General features: G+C 34.6%; 2 protein-coding genes and 2 non-coding genes across 4 annotated transcripts; 1 reads left to right on the top strand and 3 right to left on the bottom strand.

The window, feature by feature from the left end:
- Positions 1 to 2,244: 2,244 nt before the first annotated feature.
- Positions 2,245 to 9,834, bottom strand: LOC129306951 (histidine--tRNA ligase, chloroplastic/mitochondrial). The gene is given in 12 exon segments (XM_054947776.1): positions 2,245 to 2,451; positions 2,571 to 2,734; positions 3,693 to 3,821; positions 4,260 to 4,402; positions 4,843 to 4,960; positions 6,275 to 6,349; positions 7,187 to 7,279; positions 7,721 to 7,788; positions 7,791 to 7,846; positions 7,995 to 8,083; positions 9,134 to 9,229; positions 9,333 to 9,834. Coding segments are annotated over 12 exon segments (1,542 nt in total). The 5' UTR covers positions 9,705 to 9,834; the 3' UTR covers positions 2,245 to 2,312.
- Positions 9,835 to 10,517: 683 nt separating this feature from the next.
- Positions 10,518 to 10,605, bottom strand: LOC129307530 (small nucleolar RNA snoR114). The gene has a single exon (XR_008592422.1). It is a non-coding gene; the product is annotated as a small nucleolar RNA snoR114 (small nucleolar RNA).
- A 6-nt stretch (positions 10,606 to 10,611) lies between these two features.
- Positions 10,612 to 10,682, bottom strand: TRNAG-GCC (transfer RNA glycine (anticodon GCC)). The gene has a single exon. It is a non-coding gene; the product is annotated as a tRNA-Gly (tRNA).
- A 4,109-nt stretch (positions 10,683 to 14,791) lies between these two features.
- Positions 14,792 to 16,903, top strand: LOC129304754 (heavy metal-associated isoprenylated plant protein 6-like). Its single transcript, XM_054944521.1, has 5 exons — positions 14,792 to 14,946; positions 15,068 to 15,215; positions 15,351 to 15,592; positions 15,791 to 15,869; positions 16,125 to 16,903. The coding sequence occupies exons 1-5, from the start codon at positions 14,938 to 14,940 to the stop codon at positions 16,616 to 16,618; spliced, it is 972 nt and encodes a 323-aa protein (XP_054800496.1). The 5' UTR covers positions 14,792 to 14,937; the 3' UTR covers positions 16,619 to 16,903.
- The last annotated feature ends 4,031 nt before the right edge of the window (positions 16,904 to 20,934 follow it).

Here is a 20,934-nt window from a genome sequence, read left to right on the forward strand (position 1 = left end):
TTAAAGATAACCATGTAAGGAATTCTTAGATGGAATGTGTACAACACATTAATTATAATTTATTTAATAAAAATATAATATTTAGAAAATGTTAAATATAAATTGATTATAATATTAATGATGATAAAAAAATAAAAGGCTAAAAATTAAATATCTATTTTCTTATAAGAATAAAATTAATTAAAATAATATCATATAAAATTTTATTTATATGCATTGAGACATTCTAATTAGACAAATCAAATTTGTCACACAATTTATCTAAAAATTTCTCCTATTTATCATATACTGTTTAAATTATAAATCAGTTTGATTAGATAAATCATTTCATTTATGGTATGTCCAATAAAAATATAATATACCGTATGGCTGTAAATATAAATTGATTCTATTATTGATAATGATAGAATAGAAAGTCAATAAATTAAAGAGGCACTTTGTTCAAAAAATGAAGTCATTAAAAAACAATGACATACAATATTTTATTTGATTAAATCAATATATGGTATGTTTTTATTAGACAAACCATGGATGACATGGTGTACTTGGTTCATGCAAGAAAGTTTTATATATTTAATATACTTATAACAAATAAATTTTAATGTGTTAATGGTATTAATAACAAGAATTTGTTATAAAATAAATAGTTTATAAAAGACCTACATGTCTTGATTTAATTAAAAACAAGCATATTAAATAAGATATAAAGCTAAATGTATAAGGTTTTCTATTGTTTAAATTTAAATAATTTATGTAAAATAAAACAATAAATGTTACTTAGATGTTTTGAAAAAATAAATCTTATAAACCAATATTTCATGAATTAATTAATATTAGAAGTCAATTAATTTCACCACAGACTATAATATTTACCTTTCAATATCAAATTTGTGAGAAATTCTTAAGCAGGTACACCACATTATTTATAGTATGTCCAATAAAAATATTACATTTAGATGTCATTAAATATAAATTAATTATGATATTAATACTAGTAGAAAGATAAAAAGTAAGAAATCAAATGTGGACTCTATTAAAAGACTAAAATTGATATAAAAAATGTCACACAAAATTTTATTTAAATTATTTTGAACATTTTAATTAGACAGACTATGAATGATATGAAGCACTCTGTCTACCTAAATATTTCTCCAAGTTTGTTACGTAGATTTTAAATCATTAGATATATTAACTATATGCTAATTTAATATTTTAAGATAATTTAACCTTCAAACTATTCAGCTTGAATTTTAAAATTTACCATGGTTTTAAAATTTATACTCCTTCTATTAAAAAATATAAAATATTTTTTGAAAAGTTAGATGTTAAAAATATAAAGATATTTTTAATATCATTACTTTTTTTTTTTCAAAAGCACTTCTATTGATGGAAAGACTTTATATTTATTGTAAGGAGTTTAATATAAATAAATATAAAAAATAAAGTTAATTTAAACATAAATAACTACATTATTAAAAGGTATAATTCTATTAAAAATATTTTATATTTTTTAATGAATGGAATATATGAATTTAGGCAGGGGATTCACGAAAAATGTTTTAGTAAATTCCGTTAAAAGGTATCTTTAATATTTAAAAATGTTATATATATATATATATGTATGTATGTATGTATGTATACATTTCTTGTCATGAACGTAATATTTTCAAATGTATGTCATATTGAAACGATTAAATTTGACAAAGAAAGCATGTGTTGCGAATCAGCTTGAATTTAAATAAATCTACATCTAGGATCTTATAAATATGCTTCCCACAATTGTGAACTAAGCAAAACCTGGCAGAACAATTCATTTGAAGGATAATACTAAATAGGAAGCCACATGCTAATAAAAAAAATTATTTTAAAATTCAGGAATCAAAAAGTTTTTGATAAGACTTATATATTTAAAAATAATAATTGATTTAAGGCAAGACTTACATATTTAACTTTATATACTTAATATATTTTTATAAAATCAAATCAAAACATATGAATTTTAATATGTAAATAATATTAATAATAACAATTTGTTATAAATTAAGTAATCTATAAAAAAATACACATATCTAAACAAGTACCTTAAATAAGACTAAGTATATAAATTTTTTCTTAATATTATTATTATTTTAACCCATAACATTCAAGTATTTAAAATCTCAATGAGATTATATGTCTACATGCATGGCTGTGCCCGCGCAGTCGCCTACTCAAAAATATATTTACAGGTTAACAAGCATGGAATAGTGGGAAAAATAAAGTCAAATGAATAAAGTTACAACAAAGGTTACACTTGAGTCTTCGAATTATAATTAATTTAGATCATCAAGTTTAACCTCGTTCTGTTCACCTGTAGAGAGAATTTTTACGCCAACCATACCCCTTTGCCACTCAGAACTCCCCACTAATATCAGCCGCTGAGCATTTATTCGGCTTGCTCGCTTGAAAACCCTGTTTTTATATCAATGGGGAAAAATAAATTTCAGATGAGAAAATTAGTTCACTTACAAAGAAAGCCAGCTTAGAAAAACAAGAAAAGGAGAAAACTATAAGTAGCACAAATTTTGTACCATTTAAGTGGCTTATTCTCCAAAACCAAGTCAACGCTCTGCCCTTTATCCCTAAGAATCCTAGCAACAGTAGCAGCAGCTCCTTGAAGATCAACGTCCAGGGCACACACGATGTTCTCTATTTGCAAGCTGAGGTCAGGTAGAAGACCCTTCTCTCTAAGCAACTTCAATATAAAACCAACCATCCCCATCCCCATCCCCCACCAAGAAAAAAAAAAAAAAGGTGGTCAAGCAAAAGCAGAAATAAAAGAAAACAAAAACGGTGGGATTAAAAACAAGAGATCAATTAGCAGCAACATTAATTGGCTCTAACATGGAAGTCAGCTTTCATTACATGTGGAAGAAAGTAGTAAGCCAGATAGAGTGGCTCCATATAATAACACTGCCACGGAGTTTCCTTTGTCGTCTGAAAACTCCTACAAGGATCATGTCCTCTTTCACTATTGACGAAATCTTAAAAAAAAAAAAAAAACCAGAATTGGCGAAATCAATCAATAGTTGGAATGCATAACTACAACTGCGAAGTTGTTTATGTAAAAACAAGTGAGACATAAGCAAATAAAATCTATAAGGAGGTGCTTTAGTGCAACGCACAGGAGAGTGAACGCTAATTTGAACATAAAGCTAACAGCAAAGACTGAATATGATGAATAAAAAATGGATTTACAATCAACAGTAGAACATGGTCCGGGAAAGAAAGAATTATATAACTAGTAAACTGACAAGAAACCAAATATAGATATTTTGCAGTTGAAATAAATCAAACAATAAATGAAGGAAGAAATCAAGCATCAAAATAAAAGCTTTCTGAGGCACGTATATTTTAGAAAATAAACTGCCTCAATAATTATTTAGCAGTTATTTGGTAAACAGAAAAGAGCTTTTTAGAAAAAGAAATGAGGAAAATACCTAGAAAGAAAATAGGATAGGTGCATTTCTCATTTTCTTTCTAGAAAACACTTTTCCACCTATCAAATATTGCATTAGTTTTCCACACTTTGCTTTTCCATAACTAATCCTAAACTTCAAAGGGTGTTAGAGATTCAGCCTGGAAAAATTTATTATAACACAGAAGATGGTTTCTTTCTTATTCTGTTCGCTGGTGGAAACATTGAAACTCACTTCCACTATGACTGCATCACCAAACCCAAAGCCACAAGCAGGAATGTCATCAGCGCCGAAAGTTGAGAATAACCGGTCATATCTGCCCCCACCACAAATAGCTCGTAGCTTTCCTTCTCGGTCAAAGCCCTACAAATGAAGATTTGGTCATTTTAAAGAGCAAAATCATCGTAGTCCATTTATACAATAGCTGCAAATTAACAGAATCAACGCAATCAACATGATTATGTTCTCATATTGCAGCTAAAATTGGAAACTAGTGAAAAAAAAAAAGTAGCATCAAATATAGCATATCACCCTGAAAGAGATGCGTATACCATTTTACTCATGTGCCTCTATCTTATGCACAGGTAAAAAAGCTGCAGTTTCAGTCAATTGCCAAATTCCAAATATTTCATGAGTTTCTTCTCATACAGACCAAAACACAAAATAAAGAATATCTCAACGTTCAAAAAAGAAATTTCTTCAACTCCGTAACCCCCCCCCCCCCGGGGGGGGGGTGTTTTTTTCCAGTTCAGTCTTCACACAATAAGGTTCAATAAGTCATTTGTATAAACTATATCCAACCTCAAACACAACGCCAGTGTAATAAGCAAGGCCACGAACAACTGATGCGTCAAATTGAAGCCATTCAGAGTAACCAAACTTTTCAGCAAGTGCAAACAGCTGTTTCAGATCAGCAACTGCTTCTCCAGTGCTTCCAAGTCTCTCTGAATACCAACAAATTTAGATCGCATGTAAGCCACAAGCATGTGTTCTCTAAGTTTGGAACTATTGCTTGAAAGTCTATGGAAATGTTAAGGACTTCATGATCAACAAAAAAGAATAAGGAGAATTTTCTTTATCTAACATGGGTCGGGGGCTTGGAGGGGGCGTGGTGACAAAATCCATAGCATGAATGATTCCGTATAGCACACCAGTTTCACTCAATACAGAAACAGGGTCAAATTGCAGGAGAAGAGGGGTAAACCTCGACTAATAACCTTATTGAAACTAATATGTGAAGCATCAGAGGATCACACCCACATTCTGAAATTCAAATGACCAACTCTCAAGCACAAATAGCTTATTTAGACGTGTCTTGCAATCAGCAAAAGCAATAGATTAAAAGTAAAGCAGTTTCTGAGTCAATAAACAGGAAATCATGAACCTTCCAACTCTGTCAATGACTTTATGGAAAGTACTTGCAATAGCTCTTCAACAGCCTCTTGCGACACACCTGAAGCCTTCAACTCTTTCTTTATTTCATCCAATGGAATTTTCTCTATCTGTTCCAAGGCAGGAATAATACAAAATTCTCTATCATATTTGTATATTTATGCATGCCAAACAAAAGAAAATACCAGACTATGAAACATCAGTCATTCCAAAAATAATTGAACAAAATACAGGAAACTTGAATAAAATGACAGCTCAAAACAAACAAATTTTTTTTTTTTTTAAAAGGAAAGCAAACGAGTGTATGTTGATGGGTAAAAATGTGCATAAAAATGTGGCATCCAAACATTCTCTATGATGCAATCAATTACTCAAGAATCTTGCCTTAGAAGCATGAAACATAGGCAACCAACAAACCAAAGTTAGCTTAATAGAATTATTGAGAAATCTTCTAGACCGTATACTCAGGTTATGCAGTGGAGTATGTTAGAAGAGCAAGTTTGATTGGTGATTTTTTTTTTTTAATGGATATGAAGATAATTTAGTGTTTCTCAGAGATTACTTTTGAAGAAGACAATTTGTTCCTACATAGAACTTGATTCAAGGAATGAATTTGTCTCCACTTCCTACTGTTGAAAACTTCCAACTATAAAATATTACTAAGCTTTCTGCCTCTTGGAACCTTGCAATGCAAGACAGGAGAGAAGAATTATAGTTTTATTTTTATTAAAGATTTAAATGTCATTAGGGAACTATGACACTTGTGATTAGATGATTGAGGCAATTAGAGGATATAGTCATTATTTATAAATGACTTGGATGTCATCCTCGTAATTTTCTATTTTCTTCCCAATTAGGATTTAGTTACCTACAAATAAGGTTATAATTGAATAGAATAGTTACTCCTTTGATTATTGATAAATAAATTCAAAAGTAAGTCCTGTTAATTGTGATCTTTATTATTGTATTCCATTTTTTGGATTCCTAGCATAACAGCAAGTTGCTGTGCCTAATTTACATAAATCCTTTGGATGTTAAGAAATTAGGCTAGTCAATATAAATAGGATTTAGCCATAGGAAATCATTGGCACTTGGCTTTCTCTTTAACATTTACTTCTGTGACTGTACAATAGGTCCTTAGTTGTGCTCTTGAACTCTTGCATGCAACTTGATCTTTTCTTCTAAAAGTATAGATGTCACTCTATAATTCTTGTTATGATTATTAGAAACCAATGGAAGAAAAAAGGGGCTATCATAATCCATTTTGTCACATCTGTTTTCTCAAGAACAAACAAGGGCCAGGATGAGTAAAGCACTCTTAACATGGGAAAAAATTAAATTAAATAAACACTACACTTATAACTCTCAGATTCAAAATAAAAAAAGTAACTCAGATCAAAATAAAACATGTGGCCATAACTCACTTTGTCTATGATGACGCAAACCTTGCCAAACAAATTTTCAGGAATGGAGTAATACTTCAATACTTCTTGTAGAACCTGTGAATCAAGGAGGAAAGATATTCAAATTAATTACCGCCTCTTGGTTTCCAACAGGGAAAAAAATTAACAGCCCAAAAAGCAAACATAGTGACTTGCATATTCTACATTTTTCCAGCGCATGCAGGTGAGACAAGAAAGATTACAAAACTGAGGTTTACAATGATGACAACAACAACAAGCCTTATCTTATTAAGTGAGATCAGCTACATGAACAACACCATTGGCTTCTAGAACAACCAAATCAATGTTCACAATGATAACACGACATGAAATATTAAATACTAGTCACATAAACGCATGCAAAGCACCAGAAAAAATCCTAATAACAAACGCATATCATGGACTTGGGACTTGCAACTTGGCATTATACCAGGTCAGAGGTATGGAACTATCATACTACTAATTAACCCTGCATAGTTGATTTGACAAAGCTGTGACAACAGATGACATTCTGGATGAGCCTTTGACCTCCAATCATAAGACTTGCATTTCCATAAGTTTTCAACCAAAATATGCAACGCATACAAGTAAGAATTACTCGATATATTCAACACATTATACATCTTGACATGTTAACAATTTTCTACAAACAGACCTGTGATAATATTTCATACATATCCCCTGAAATTTAAGCCAGCAATGCCTCTTTGAAAAATAAATTGCATGTCAGGATTTTTAAAATCAACACATCATATATTGAGTAATATTGATTCATATAAAGCCCTACTATACATAATTATAGGGGGGAAATAAAAATAAAAGAAATATAACATACAAATAGCACTCTGGAGGGCCACCAGGCCCATCATTCAGATAAAGAAGGAAGCTTCTCACCTTTCGGCTGGAAACCTTAAATCCAACATCTGATTCCGTGATCCCAATTCGCTTGAACAGAGTGACAATGGAAGATATGAGTTCTGCTTCAGCCTATAACATAAAAAGAAGCATGGAGTAGGAAAAAAGTACAAAAGATTACGACATAATTCATTTGATTGTATCTTTATCACCACCTATTGAGATTAGAAATAACTTTAACCAAAGCATAAAAAATCATGCAATAAGCATGCTAACAAAAGAGGAAATCAACAAAACTATAATCTCATGACTTTGAAGCAAGGAACATCCAGCAATTTTATCACTTATGCACCTAAGCTACAGATAGAATGAACAAGTTCATCAGTGTTGTTGGAATGAACACAGGAGTAACCAAAAAGAGTTAACAAACATATCATTTAGTCAAAACAATAAATTAACTATAAAGTGATGACACCCAAATGCCATGCTTTTATATAAATAATACATGATGAAACATTTAAGCAGGCAGTATAGTCCATTACTGCAGAAAGTATGCATGGCTCCAGCACATACCATAACCTCAGGAACACCAATAATGTCCATATTCCACTGGTAGTGCTCGCGACGACGACCCCTTGTCACTCATACCGCCAACATTGTCCCACAGTAAACCACTTCAGTGGGAGGGACACAGATTTTCTGGGGGGGGGGGAATATCACAATTTGACATGTACAATAAAAGAATAGAAATTATATAGGTTAAACCAAAAATTTCATTGATTGAACATAAAAAACATATATATGCATGAAAACCTAACGATGAGAAAAACAAGAAGCATTTTCATACCCTTTCTGTATTACCAGCCTTGCCAATGAAGGAGTTAATTCTGGCCTCAATGCAACACGACGATTACCCCGATCTTCAAAACAATAAAGCTGAAGAAATGAACAGTAAAGTTTTTTCATACTCTGCTATGATTTTTACATGCTTTGTTTGTCATGATCAGAAAAAAGACAGAGTCAAGCCTGTAAATAAATTTCATATATTGATTGTTTATCTTTCAACACCAGAAGGACTTGTCATGGCTCTATCATTACCACATATTAGTTACTTATGGAGCCAAAGGATAAAATGATGCAAACAGTACACAAGGTATATGTATAGTCTGCATTTCACACAATGAATTGTCCACAAGTGGTGAGGCAGTATAAACTACAGGGCAACAAAGAAATTACTATCAACATCATGATCATTAACCAAATTTCTAGCAATCAAATTTGAATAAAACTTCTAAAATCAATTATCATTGGCTTACAATCACAGCATTTTCAATTCTTATTACTTCTACTCAAGTAATTCTTTCTCAGAACTACTCCCTTCCAATTTTACTCAGAATTGTCTTATTTAAATCACATGCTACGGAATTTGGATCTGATATTAAAGGCTAGACCATACTGGTTGATTCTCCTTTCTGTGACCCTCCATAAAGCTTTTTTTCTCGATGAATATTCCAAATATTCTCAAACCATCCTTTTATATGCCACATTACCACAATACTACCACATCATAATAGCACTCCCTATTTAAACTCTCTCATTGCATTGGCCCAAACCAAAAAAAAAAAAAAAAAACTCTCATGGCAGTCATTTAAAATGCACAAACAGAAGATAAAGCTATGGCCCTCGCATCAGAAGAATGTCATCCTCCAATGACCACTTTTAGCACCCTACAGCTACTTTGTAAAATCAAAAGAATAAGCCAATAGCTTAAAGCCCACAATGATTAAAGCCATCACATGCTAAGTTGGCTACCCTATGAAGGATCGCTCGCCTCATATCATCCCTGTGTATAACTATGAAATATAGATTTTAAACCTAAGATTAAAGGATGGAATAATTACACAAGCAACCATAGTATACATGCACATCATATATATTTGATATGACGAGTAGCATTTATCCTCATTAAAGAAGCATAATAGCGACCTGGTCTTTGATCTCCTCCCCCGCCTTCCTAGTGAACAATGACTCTGACTCGAGCACCGGAAAATCAACCTCCTCGAACCCATACAGCCGTGAAACCTAGAAGTCCCGGTAAAGCAACATGCACGATTAAAAAAGAATCCAATCAATCATCAACTATAAAATGGCTGCTTAAAAGTTAAAAAATTCTCAACCATCTTACCTCTTTGAAATTGTTGAAAAGCCAGGTGCGCAGGCGCATATCTTCTGGCGGGAAATCCCGCGTCCCCTTGGGAGGATTTACGTCTATTTTCTGCACCTCTCCAGTGAGTGGACCCGGAGATAACGCACCTGACCTATCACCGCCACTCGCATTATTGCTCGGAGACTCGGCTAGTGTCGCTTGTGACAAGGCAGAGTGTAATCTGGTATTCGACAAAAATGGAGGCCGGCGGATGGAGAACTTACGAGTGCAATCGAATTTAAGGGACAGAGATGGCAGTTGATAGCTGAGGGAATTAAAGAGTGGTCTCAAGTATAAATTGAAGCGCGGTTGAAGGATAAGGAACGAAGATGGAAGCGGAGTTGCACGCATGGCAATGGTGGGAGAAGTCACCCTGGATGCCTTGTAATTTCGCTTTTGCTTGCTTCTGACAACGCGGGATAAGAGTTCGGATTTCGATGGCCGGATTGTGGTCTCACGCCCATCTGTGTTTTCCTTTTTATTTTTTTACATTCGATTAAGCCATCTACTCATTAGACCCCGACGAGATAGTTTCCCTCCCAAAAGAAATTCCTGGTATAGCAGGCCCATGGGCCTTGCAAGCAATCCTATTACGCCCTCTGTTTGAGAATGTATATTATGCTAGGTTTTAGAATTTATTTTAAAATTTAAAATACTTGTCATTGTTGGAGTCATGAATAAGCGACTAAGCGTTCTTATTTTACCTTTTGTTCTCGAGTTAATGGGAAAGGTGAGAGTCGTCCCTCGTCAAGATAGTTAAAAGTGTGTGTTTTGATAAAATACTGTGAAATCTTGAAATAGCTTTTTTCCAATGGAATCTTAAAGCAGTTCATGTTATGTGACTTCTGATCTCTGTACATATTTAAAGGGTGAATAATTTTGAAATGGAATGAGGAGGATATGCTAGAATCTGTTTTGGATATCAGCATTAGAACAAAGAAGTACCAGAATAAATATATGGTAGTTATTATTGTCATCCTATGATTTTCTGCCAGAAACGAGAAATTCCTAGCTGCACCTACAGGTCGAAGAGACAAATCAAATAATCAACTCGCACATGGTTTCGCTGGGTTAACACGTCCAAATATTGAGCGGGACTTGGGTCCCCCCGATTATCGCACACTTATTTTCTGTTAGGTCAGAAAGGAAGGAGGAAAAAAAATAGAGCTCAGATGCACGAGATATCATCTGTTAGGTCAGACGAGCGTGATTGAACGTCAACCACAAGATGTGCAATATCTCCTCACAGCTCTCGAAATGCACCAGCCGGGAATCGAACCCGGGTCTGTACCGTGGCAGGGTACTATTCTACCACTAGACCACTGGTGCTCTGATGAGAGTCTGTTACCAAGTACTAAATTTAATTTCATTAAAACCTATATACCACACACGCTGGGACCAAAAATTTAAATTTTTTTTAAAAAAACTTATTCAGACCTCACAATCTGTTTCATTTCCACTCCCCGCCAAAAGTGGCAATGTTCATGTGTTTTTTTCCTGCCAAAAAATGTTTATATATTTTGTTTATTTTAACTTAATATTTCTTTAGAGACAATTTAATTTCAACTCAATTATCCCTTCGATATTATAGGCCCAAATTCATCTGTATGCATAAAGTTGTTTTTAAAACTAATAAAGGTGCGGGGTTTAGAAATTAAAAATTATTTATTAATCTTGTAAGTTTGTAATTGCAAAAATAAACAAAACTATACAGAATTCAACTTCACACCGTTGTTTGTATGAATTGATACTTATCAAGTAAATTAATCGACTGGCAAAGTGTCGTCCGTTGTACCGCAAGAGATCACACAATGTAAGTAATTAGACGTTCCGCAGGCGGAGTGCGAACTGCTAAGTAAGAACTAAAAATTGACCATCGTAAAAAAATGAAAACACACACACAAACAGACACACTTGTTGCATATGTGCAGATATATAGAACAATTAAGGAAAAGGGCAAGCCACGTCGCGTGTTCGTATTCATCGCTATCACGAACATGTGCAACATAACTTCCTGAAGGCGTGTTTTGGTCCATTTGTCACATGAACACCACATGATTGGACCTCTCCAACTGTCCCCATTCTCAGAATCTGTTCACTTAGCTTCTTTTTTACACTTTTTAACGCGGCAATTGCTCTCAGCAAAGTTACTGTTAATTAATTAGTTGGTCCACCGTTTTCTACTATTCATTGCTTTCCTAGGTTAAACATTCTACCGAATAGAAAGCCTCTCGCGTGCGCGTATGTATGACAATGCCCTCTCAACTAAAGCATGACACAACTTTAGTTAAAAAAAAAAATGAAAAGAGATCAGATGTACGTGGATGTATGTATAGGGTTCTGGTTTTTGACAGTTCGGTGCATGACACTCAACTTGATTGGAATGATTCAAAATATTATAATGAGGCAGTTCCCTTCAAAACAAGATACGACCTGCCAACTCCGTAAAGATTTGTCACCTTGTGGGGGTTCCCTTCAAGAAGAACCAAAGATCTCACAGAGCGTCATGAGTGGGTGCTTGGAATTTTCAGCTTGGTGTTAGGGTTTGGTAACGTCACCAGTGTCGTTGGATTATTCCAGATAAGGTCAAAATTAGACTATGCCCTTATCTGCGTGCGTGAACCTTGCCCTCCTCCATTCTCATCACCCAAACATTTTGTGCGTGTGTGTAAATATAGCCTGGTGGCTGGTACTCTGGTAGGTAGCTTTTAATTTGTTTTATATGGTTAACTATTAATTAGTATTTTAATTTTATATGTACTAGCTGGGTTGCACTTAAGAAAATCTAATTAATGCGAGTCTTCCGAGAAAATTTGGCTCCCAGTTATTGGACTATTTATTTCATGATCATTCAGTACTGGATCAGGAAGTCGGGGCCGGAGAACCAGTCGTGGCTTTATTTTAAATTGTTGGAATCTCTTAAGCCTCGATAAAATCTGTTAAATCCAAGTATGGGTTGATGAAGAATTAAATTGTTGGACTTCACTTGGTATGATTAAACTATTAATCTCTAAATCATGCATGTGTTAATAATTTAATAACAGGTTGGAGAATATTGGAAGTTTAAAAGCACTCGCTATATAGTCGCATCGATCAGAGGAAAGGTTGACACATGGATATACCATTCTGCTTTAAATCACGGGCGAAAAAGTTGACATTCGATTTGATGTTACAATTTTTTCAGTGAAAAAATAATAAACATTATTTCTGAACAATATATTTAAATTAAGACGTGATAAAAATAAAAAAGATAAATTGTTAAGGGACAAGAAACTAACCCCAGCTTGATGTAACTAGAGGCAAGCATTATGTCACAGGTCTATTATTCTTTTTTTAAAAAATTAATTCATTGAGATGTGCAGCGTATACATTTATATAACAAGATCCTCTTCAAGTTCCTTCAATATAGGATCTAACAACTTCTTTGATCAATTCATGATACCTTCATCATGGGTAACCCACTAGAGGGGCCAATTGATTGGGACAAACTTGAGTCTAACTTTGATATCACTTTATCATGAATTTATTACTCTCTTTTCAAAAAATTAACTCAATAAAGTGTGTAGTACCCCCGTTTATATAGAAGAACCCTCTCCAATTTCCTTCAATATAATACCTAACAACTAACTATATTTAAAATTACAAGAGACATTGATGAGGCAGACAACCGAAATTAGGTAGAGGAGTATGCGTTGGGTAGGAGGAGATGGACAATATGTCAGAGGACTAACTTGGCGTGTCCCTTGTGGTGTGTGTCGCAGCATTTTCAACAATCTCAACTCGGACAAAGCAGCATACCATATCACATGTTTAACAAGGGGTCGAAAATATTCATGGTGTCTGAATTATCGTGCTGTCTCCCCGGACCAACCATTTGGAAAAAGACCCATCTCCATTTAGAGTCGAGAATAAAGGTCGAGCTTGACAGGCCGCCCGTTTAAGCTCGTTTTAATAAGGGTTCGGACTTAAAAATTTAGCATTTTTTAGGGTAACCAGGCTTCAAAGCCCGGCCCTTTTAAGCCTTAGAAAAACGGGCTCGGGCTCGGGCGGCCCGTGAAGCCCGTTTTACTATTCACAAAGTATTGTTTTCACCTCTTTTCAGATAATGTGCAAACATTGATTTGTATTTTATACCAGCAATTGGTTGAATTGTTTTGTGCCATTTTATAGTAATTTTTATATTTATCTTGTGATATATGTATAGATATATATTTGATAATAAAATAATTTAATTAATAATTATTGTAGGTGATGATGAAGAAGCTGCAGAAATAATTAATATTGAGTCTCCGCCTCCATCTTTCACAAGTGGACCTACATTTGAGGGTTTTAATATTTTATTTATGGATGATAATGAGGGAGATCTTAATTAGGATTGATGATGATGTTTGCCTTCATCTTATTTGGACTTTTAAATTTTTTGTTCATTTTTTAGATTATGTGAGACTTTGGTTTGATATATGTTAAATTTTAAAATATTCTAAATAAATTTTAATGTTGAATTTTATTTTATTTTATTCTTATCCGGGCTTACGGGCCCGGCCCTGAGCCCAATGAATAAGGGCCGGGTTTCAATTTTAGAATAAAATTGGGATAACCGAGCTTTAGTGCTTAGGCCCGCCCGTTTACCAACTCTATCTCCATTCCTTTCATTTTATAACAATTCAGCGACATAAATCATACGCACCTGTTTCCCTTCCCACCATTAATTAACGTGCAAGCGCCACACAATCTTCATCTCGTCACCAATGCAAGGCGTGCCATAAAAATAACTGCTCTAGATGTATTCTAATTTTCTCTATACAAATCACGATGAAATAAAATCAATTACACGAAAGCAGCTTGAAACAGTCAGATTTTCATAATGCTGAATCCCGTACTAGGGCAGCGTAGAACGAGCATTCGCAGTATTTTTTTTTGGTCTAATATCAATATTCATCAATCCGTGGTTCTTAAAAAAAAAACAGAGAGAGATAAAAACAATTAGCATACACGAGCCTTTTATCATTTGACAAAATTTCATTATTTCTTCCCTTTTGTTTTTCACTCTTCAATCTTCAGGTTGGGGCCCATGGCCACCGAAGATCCTTCACAAGCGCCAACCAGATGGTGGCCAGGGTTAGTTCGGTCATTCCACAAACACCTCGGTGAAAATATAGATAGGAGTCGCGTTGGCGTCGTCTCTCCCCAAAAACATATGTCGGCGGCAAACGAATTCAGATTTTTTTTTTTGGGAGTAATATGTTATGGTATTTTATAAATAATATAGAAATAAATAATAAAAGTGTCTCTACATTTTTTTTACTTTTTTTTTAATTGAATAAAATAGTTGTTTGCCAAATCCAGTAAACCATCTAATATTTTCACATGATAACATGTTACACCATGGCCCATCATGCATACATAACCCATGAATCATGACCGGCCATCATATCTGACCTAACCAGCAAGCCAATCCTCATTACTCCCTATATATATGCCCTTGGTTGCCACCATTTCCACTCTTCAAATAACCAGCAACTTCTCAGCAATTCCCCCATCTCCACTCTAATATCGTTATCACATCCTCTATCCTAAATTCCAAATGGGAGAGGTGAGTTTCAAATTTTCATTTCATTATATTCTAACACAGTCAAGTTAAGTAGTTACTCGTTAATTAGCAGTATATCAGTCACAGTTATAACGCACGTTTCTTTAATTGTTGGCTATTGCAGCAAAAAGAGGAGCCAAAGAATGAGACCAAGAAGAAGCCCGAGGGGGAAGCCAAGAAGGACGAGGGTCCAGCCCCCATCGTTTTGAAGCTTGACATGCATTGCGAGGGATGCGTAAAGAAGATCAAACGAAGCGTCCGGCATTTGGAGGGTATGTATACTTGATTCTTGAGAATATTCCGATTAGTTTTCTCCAGTATTTAGATCCCGGGCTAATTCGTCGAGATTGAAAAGGTTTTGTTCGGCCAATTTGAGTCTTAATCGGTGGAGTTGATTGTGGATGCAGGTGTGGAAGACGTAAAGGCCGATATGTCTGCCAACAAACTCACGGTGTTTGGTAAGGTGGACCCCACCTTGGTTCAGGGGAAGCTGGCGGAGAAAACCAAGAGGAAGGTGGAGCTCATCTCCCCTCAGCCTAAGAAAGATGACGGCGCCGGTAAAAAGTCAGACCAGAAAGCGCCGGAAAAGAAGGCCGAGGAGAAAAAACCCGACGAGAAGAAGGCTGAGGAGGGCAAAAAACCAAAAGAGGTAGCGTTAATTATATTATTTATTTATATTCTTATAATGCATCCGATGCACGTCTGCGAACACGCGCCTGAAAATGCTTTATAGTGGTCAAGTCGGTGCTTATTAACCATCTTGAACTTTAATTTTTCCGAAAATTTACCTGATTTTATTTTATAAATACCTTCTTATAATACTATTCTAAATTTTTCGATGGTTCAGAGCACGGCGGTTTTGAAGATCAGATTGCATTGTGATGGTTGCATTTCTAAGATTCGGAGAATCATACTCAAGTTTAAAGGTGAGCCACTAGTGTATTTGACCTAGATTATTTTTTACTATACCGATCGATCGCTAATTCCTTTGCATGATTATTTTAATTTGTATTCAAAAGGCTAAGGATTAAGATGACGCCATACAACTGCCTCTACTGCCCTACATATAAAATTGAATATTGGTTTTCTGGGACACCCGCTATAATGAATTTAAAAAAAAAAAAAATAGAACGGTAGTTAAGTGCCTCCACTGGCTGACGGTGGTCTGACGTGTCGCACAGGAGTCGAGTCAGTGGACATTGACGGAGCCAAAGATTTAGTGACGGTGAAGGGAACGATGGACGTCAAAGAGCTCACGCCTTACCTGAAGGACAAGCTGAAGCGAAACGTGGAGGTGGTCCCACCGAAGAAAGAGGGGGGAGGGGAGAAAAAAGAGGCCAAAGAAGGCGGCGGCGGCGGCGAGAAGAAAGACGCCGAAGCGAAACCAGCCGCCGGCGGAGACGGTGAGAAAAAGGAGGAAGCGCCTAAGGTGGAAGTTAGCAAGATGGAATATTACGGATTCCCCCCTCCGACATTCTGGTACAACGGACACGTGCCCAGTGAACCCAGCCACGCTATGGGAGTACATCCAGGGTATGTGAACCAAGGGTATTATGGGAATCCACAGAACGTAAACCAGGGATACCCACTGGTGGAGCCGCCACCATTCTACATGCAAGCTCATCATCCTCAGATGTTCAGCGATGAAAATCCCAATGCTTGTTCAGTGATGTGAACCCGATCGATGCATCCGACGGTGGTTTTGAGGATTAATGAACACCTGGACCCTGTATATAATTAAACTATATTCAGGTAATAAATATTGTTATAGAGAAATTCAGAGACGGTGAGATTTTGATGTTCCGGATACATTAGCGACGTAGAGATAGCCGACTCTGGCTAGAAAATCTGGACCAGAAAAACGACTGCAATATTTGTTGTTTTGTTCCCTTCTTTTATCCTGATGTATCATACAGATTAATAATGATATATATATATATATATTCCGAGTTAAATTTTATTTCTGTTGACGTTAATATATATTAACTTTAAAATGATCGAGTTTTGAATCATAGCATAGGGTTCTCATCAGATGAATATACCTACAATTCGTTTAAGTTGTTTGAAATCAATTCCGATTGCTGAAGATGGTGCGGATCTGTATTCAAGCCTTGGGATGTTGAGAGTTGACAATGGCTTGGGAACAGATGGAAATATTCGATTTTGAAAATGGAAAAGAAAATCTTTTTAAATTGTTGCGGCCATCGAAAGTAAAGTGAACTGAACGTTAAAAAAAGAAAAAAAAAATCGGTGGAGTGAATCTATTTGTTTTTCCTGGGTAAAAAAAAAAAAAAGTGAATCGAATTTACCAATGATGTACAGTGGCTTGACGGTACAAGGTAAACAAGAGGAAAAGGGTAACAGATGGTAGTACAATGGCACCAACCCAAAAGAAAGCAAGGCCAACAAGGGGACTTTCAGGGGAAGGGGGTCCGTTTTCTGATCAATTCATCATGACAGTACAAGAATCTTACTGTGGAAGAATGATAATGCACCTAATTAAAGTCCATAGTTAAGCGTGACAGATAATTATTTTTAAAAATAAAAATCTTCAGATAACCTTCGATGAATTTGAGTAGCTCAGCTGAATTCAAGTCCCACACGATTTGCCCCGCAGAAAAGGCCATAAAAATTGCCTGTCCTTTCTTTCTTTTTAAATCTTGTTATCTACCAGTTCCTTGCTCTAAAAGGGACCCTCTTCTCTTTTCTGCCCTTGCTTTATATCACTTGTTGTTGTTAATGAATATGGCAGCGCGTTTGAATTTGCATTGATTTCTTGATCGTTGAAAAATTAGATACGTATGTATCCACGGGACCATGATCACTTAAATTAAACAAAGGAGACAGGTCTGGTTTTGTTCTGGTTTATTATATTAGAAACCACGCGCGTGCAATTTAGATACATTGCTAGTTGCCATGGCTATAATCCAATTGCAGGATGTCAATTGATAGAGTTGAAATTATAAATTATTACAAATGCATTATATACTTTTCGAAGCCTTGAAAAGAAAAACCTGTTTCAATGCAAGCGATCGAGCTCAACCTTCTTCACGTATAATGTGGACATGGTTGTGGTCCATTTCTGTGAACGGCGGAGCATTTGCGGAGTGTACATGTCCTGTCTCTCTAGCAAGTTGTATATCTTATCCCTCGTTCATCAATGGCCAGAGATCTTTCTCGGACAACTATACAGTAAGGAACAGTTCTACGTACTCCATTGTTTGAAAGCATAGAGCTACACTTTACGTCCTTCTTAGCATGCCCGCCCTCCCTTTGGAGCCTTGTAGGTCGTTGTTATCATTAATTCCAGCTGGCACGATAGGCCAGCCTCATCTATCGGCAGTTAGCTCATAATCTCTCCATTTAATATTTACTCTGTGTCAAGGACGGACCTGCATTAGACATAACAGGAGCAATGAAATTGCTCTTGCTTCACTCAATTTCTTTAATAAAAATGTTGGTTTGTGTTATAAAATGAAGGATAAGATTACAATAAACATTATAACATATTTTTTCACTTCTCATAAAATATTCAGTAATACTTAATATTTAAAAGATTATAATATTAGGTTTTTTTTATTTCTACTCTTTCATGTATAAAAGCAACACTTTCTCATAAAATAAAAATAATTTTATGAAATTATTTGTATTGAAGATATTTATCCTGAAAGATTATGATACTTTTCATCATAACAAATATTGTATGATATTAACAGCTAATATTTATTCCATAAATTCTGTTTGTATCGAGATTATTTTATATTTTAAGTTTGTATTATTTTATAGTTGTTTTATTTTTTTCTTATGTGGTTAATTTTAATTATCTTATTTTTACATTAATTTAATATATATTTGGAATTACATTTTTAAAACATTAACTTTTATTTGGTATAAATTTTGCCCCCATTAATAAACTTTTCTAGGTCCGTCACTGTGTGTTTTACATAGATTAAATATGCAAGCACCAAACTAGTTGAAATACTTGCATGCATTTATGTGTGTTCTTCTTTATGAAGTCCTCTTCGTTTCTTTTGCTGAACATTATACATTAGAAAGATGTGGCCAAGAGTGAAATAGATTTTATCTAATTAACTAGATAAAATCTAATTAACAGATAGTCAATAATAGTGAATGCCATATGGTTTTACCAAAAATAAAAAGTAAATTCAATATGAATATTAAGTGAACTGCAGAAGAGATGATTAAACAGCAGTATAAATAAAACGTTCGAAAAGGATAATGCAGGTTGGTCCCAATCCTTTCCTCAAAACGGTGGCGGGGAGTCCTACAGTGCTTAACGGGACGCCTTCGAGCACCAATATTGATCTTACATATATAAAAATATACATACGAGCATACGATTTTGCAAGTAACGGAGTAATAAATTAATACGATCAAGTCATTGATATAACTTAATTAGTAAAAATACAATCAAATCATGAAGCATTTTACCCCTGCTCCTTGCCATGTATCCGAGGAGAGAAAGGCAACCATTTTTAACGTTATATATTCTCAGAACAATTAGGATGACCTGCGCATGTTGTCATCTGCGTTACTAATGCTAACTTGAAAGTTAACCGTCGATTGACCGTACATGGTGGGCTCGCCGCTCGCGCATGCAACTTGTAAAATTGGAAACAACAAAACGTTAGACTGATCGGTGGTTATATATTAATATAAATTATTATAAATCTAATTAACCGCCCAATATTTGAGTAGTAAATGATGAGAAATCTCCAATGGTCGGCCTTACTTCATCTGTGTGTCGTTTGTAGAGACCGCGACTCTTCTCTTTAATTAAGAGCCTAGTAAATCGATGGAAATAGAAGGAGCTAAGCTTTGACTGCCTATTTATATAACTATAAACATGAAAGAATTTTGATTTTTATTACTTGGACAACATTACAAACATTTAGGTTGCAACGCTACTATTTCTTAAAACAGAGAAGACCAAAAGCTAGCTAATATCACTAGCAATTGCTTTTGTATATTTTTGTTTTTTGTTTTAATGGGGATGTTATTGTTCTCATTAGTTATATATATTATTCATTAGTGAGGCAACCGTTTGTCTAAAAAGTTGAATAAGATTAGCGCAAAAGAAAAGGAACAATTAAGGGCAATAATTGAATAGTCCAAATTAGGTTTTCTACATATTTCTATCGGAAACACGGAGACGACGGAATTTTCAGAAAGATTCCATTGAGCAAAACGACACTGGATTTTTTATGCCCATATTCTCACACTGTAATAGTGACATGTGATTACGTATAGGCTACAAATTCTTGTATGCAGCAAGACAAGGAGAGCATCCCAATCATTTTATTTCGGACCAACCAATCATTTCGAGGATAAGAAACCAATTAGACGAACTTATTATTTGATATTACGTCATTATACGCATGATTCATAGCAACTTTTAGCCCCATTTATATGAAAGAGAAGAAAGAATACTGCTTACGATGTATCAGTGATAATGACCCTGTGTCATAATTGGCAATATTCAAATGTTATTGCTTTGATGTTTTCCCTCGCATATATATGCGTATGATTTATTCACTAATGCTAAATTTCGACTTAAAATCAGTGAAGAGAAAAATTTGTTTGGATGATCATTAATTTATTGCGTATCCCTTTAAAACCTTATCTCTAGCACAAATAATCACATTCATCACAGCTCACGCGAATAGACAGAACAACAAGTGGAGAATGATAATGAAATGAAGGGGGGAAAGTCTGGCAGTGCATTTATACAAATGCGTTTTTTTTTTTTTGGCCTGTCATTTATATGAAAATTAATGTTAGCATTAGCACTGCATATTAGAGATAAAGAAAGGAGTTTGACATCTAGAAAATAGAAAATAGATTGAGAATATTTAAGACTTATGATATGTCTAACAAATATCTTGAGCGATTTTGATAAAAGTAGACTGTTCTCAAATATATTTATAAATATAAAGAGTTTGATGTAGTATCATAAACCATTCCATCAAG

Source organism: Prosopis cineraria, unplaced genomic scaffold (genome assembly GCF_029017545.1).
Source record: "Prosopis cineraria cultivar Desert tree isolate PC_DT_omini unplaced genomic scaffold, ASM2901754v1 PC3, whole genome shotgun sequence".
In the NCBI taxonomy this organism is placed as follows: Eukaryota; Viridiplantae; Streptophyta; class Magnoliopsida; order Fabales; family Fabaceae; genus Prosopis; species Prosopis cineraria.

Bases quoted from the DNA above. Each gene is read 5' to 3' on its own strand.
- LOC129304754 (XM_054944521.1), top strand. The intron at 15,216-15,350 runs GTATGTATACTT...TTGTGGATGCAG, and splicing joins AAGCGTCCGGCATTTGGAGG to GTGTGGAAGACGTAAAGGCC. The intron at 15,870-16,124 runs GTGAGCCACTAG...CGTGTCGCACAG, and splicing joins AATCATACTCAAGTTTAAAG to GAGTCGAGTCAGTGGACATT.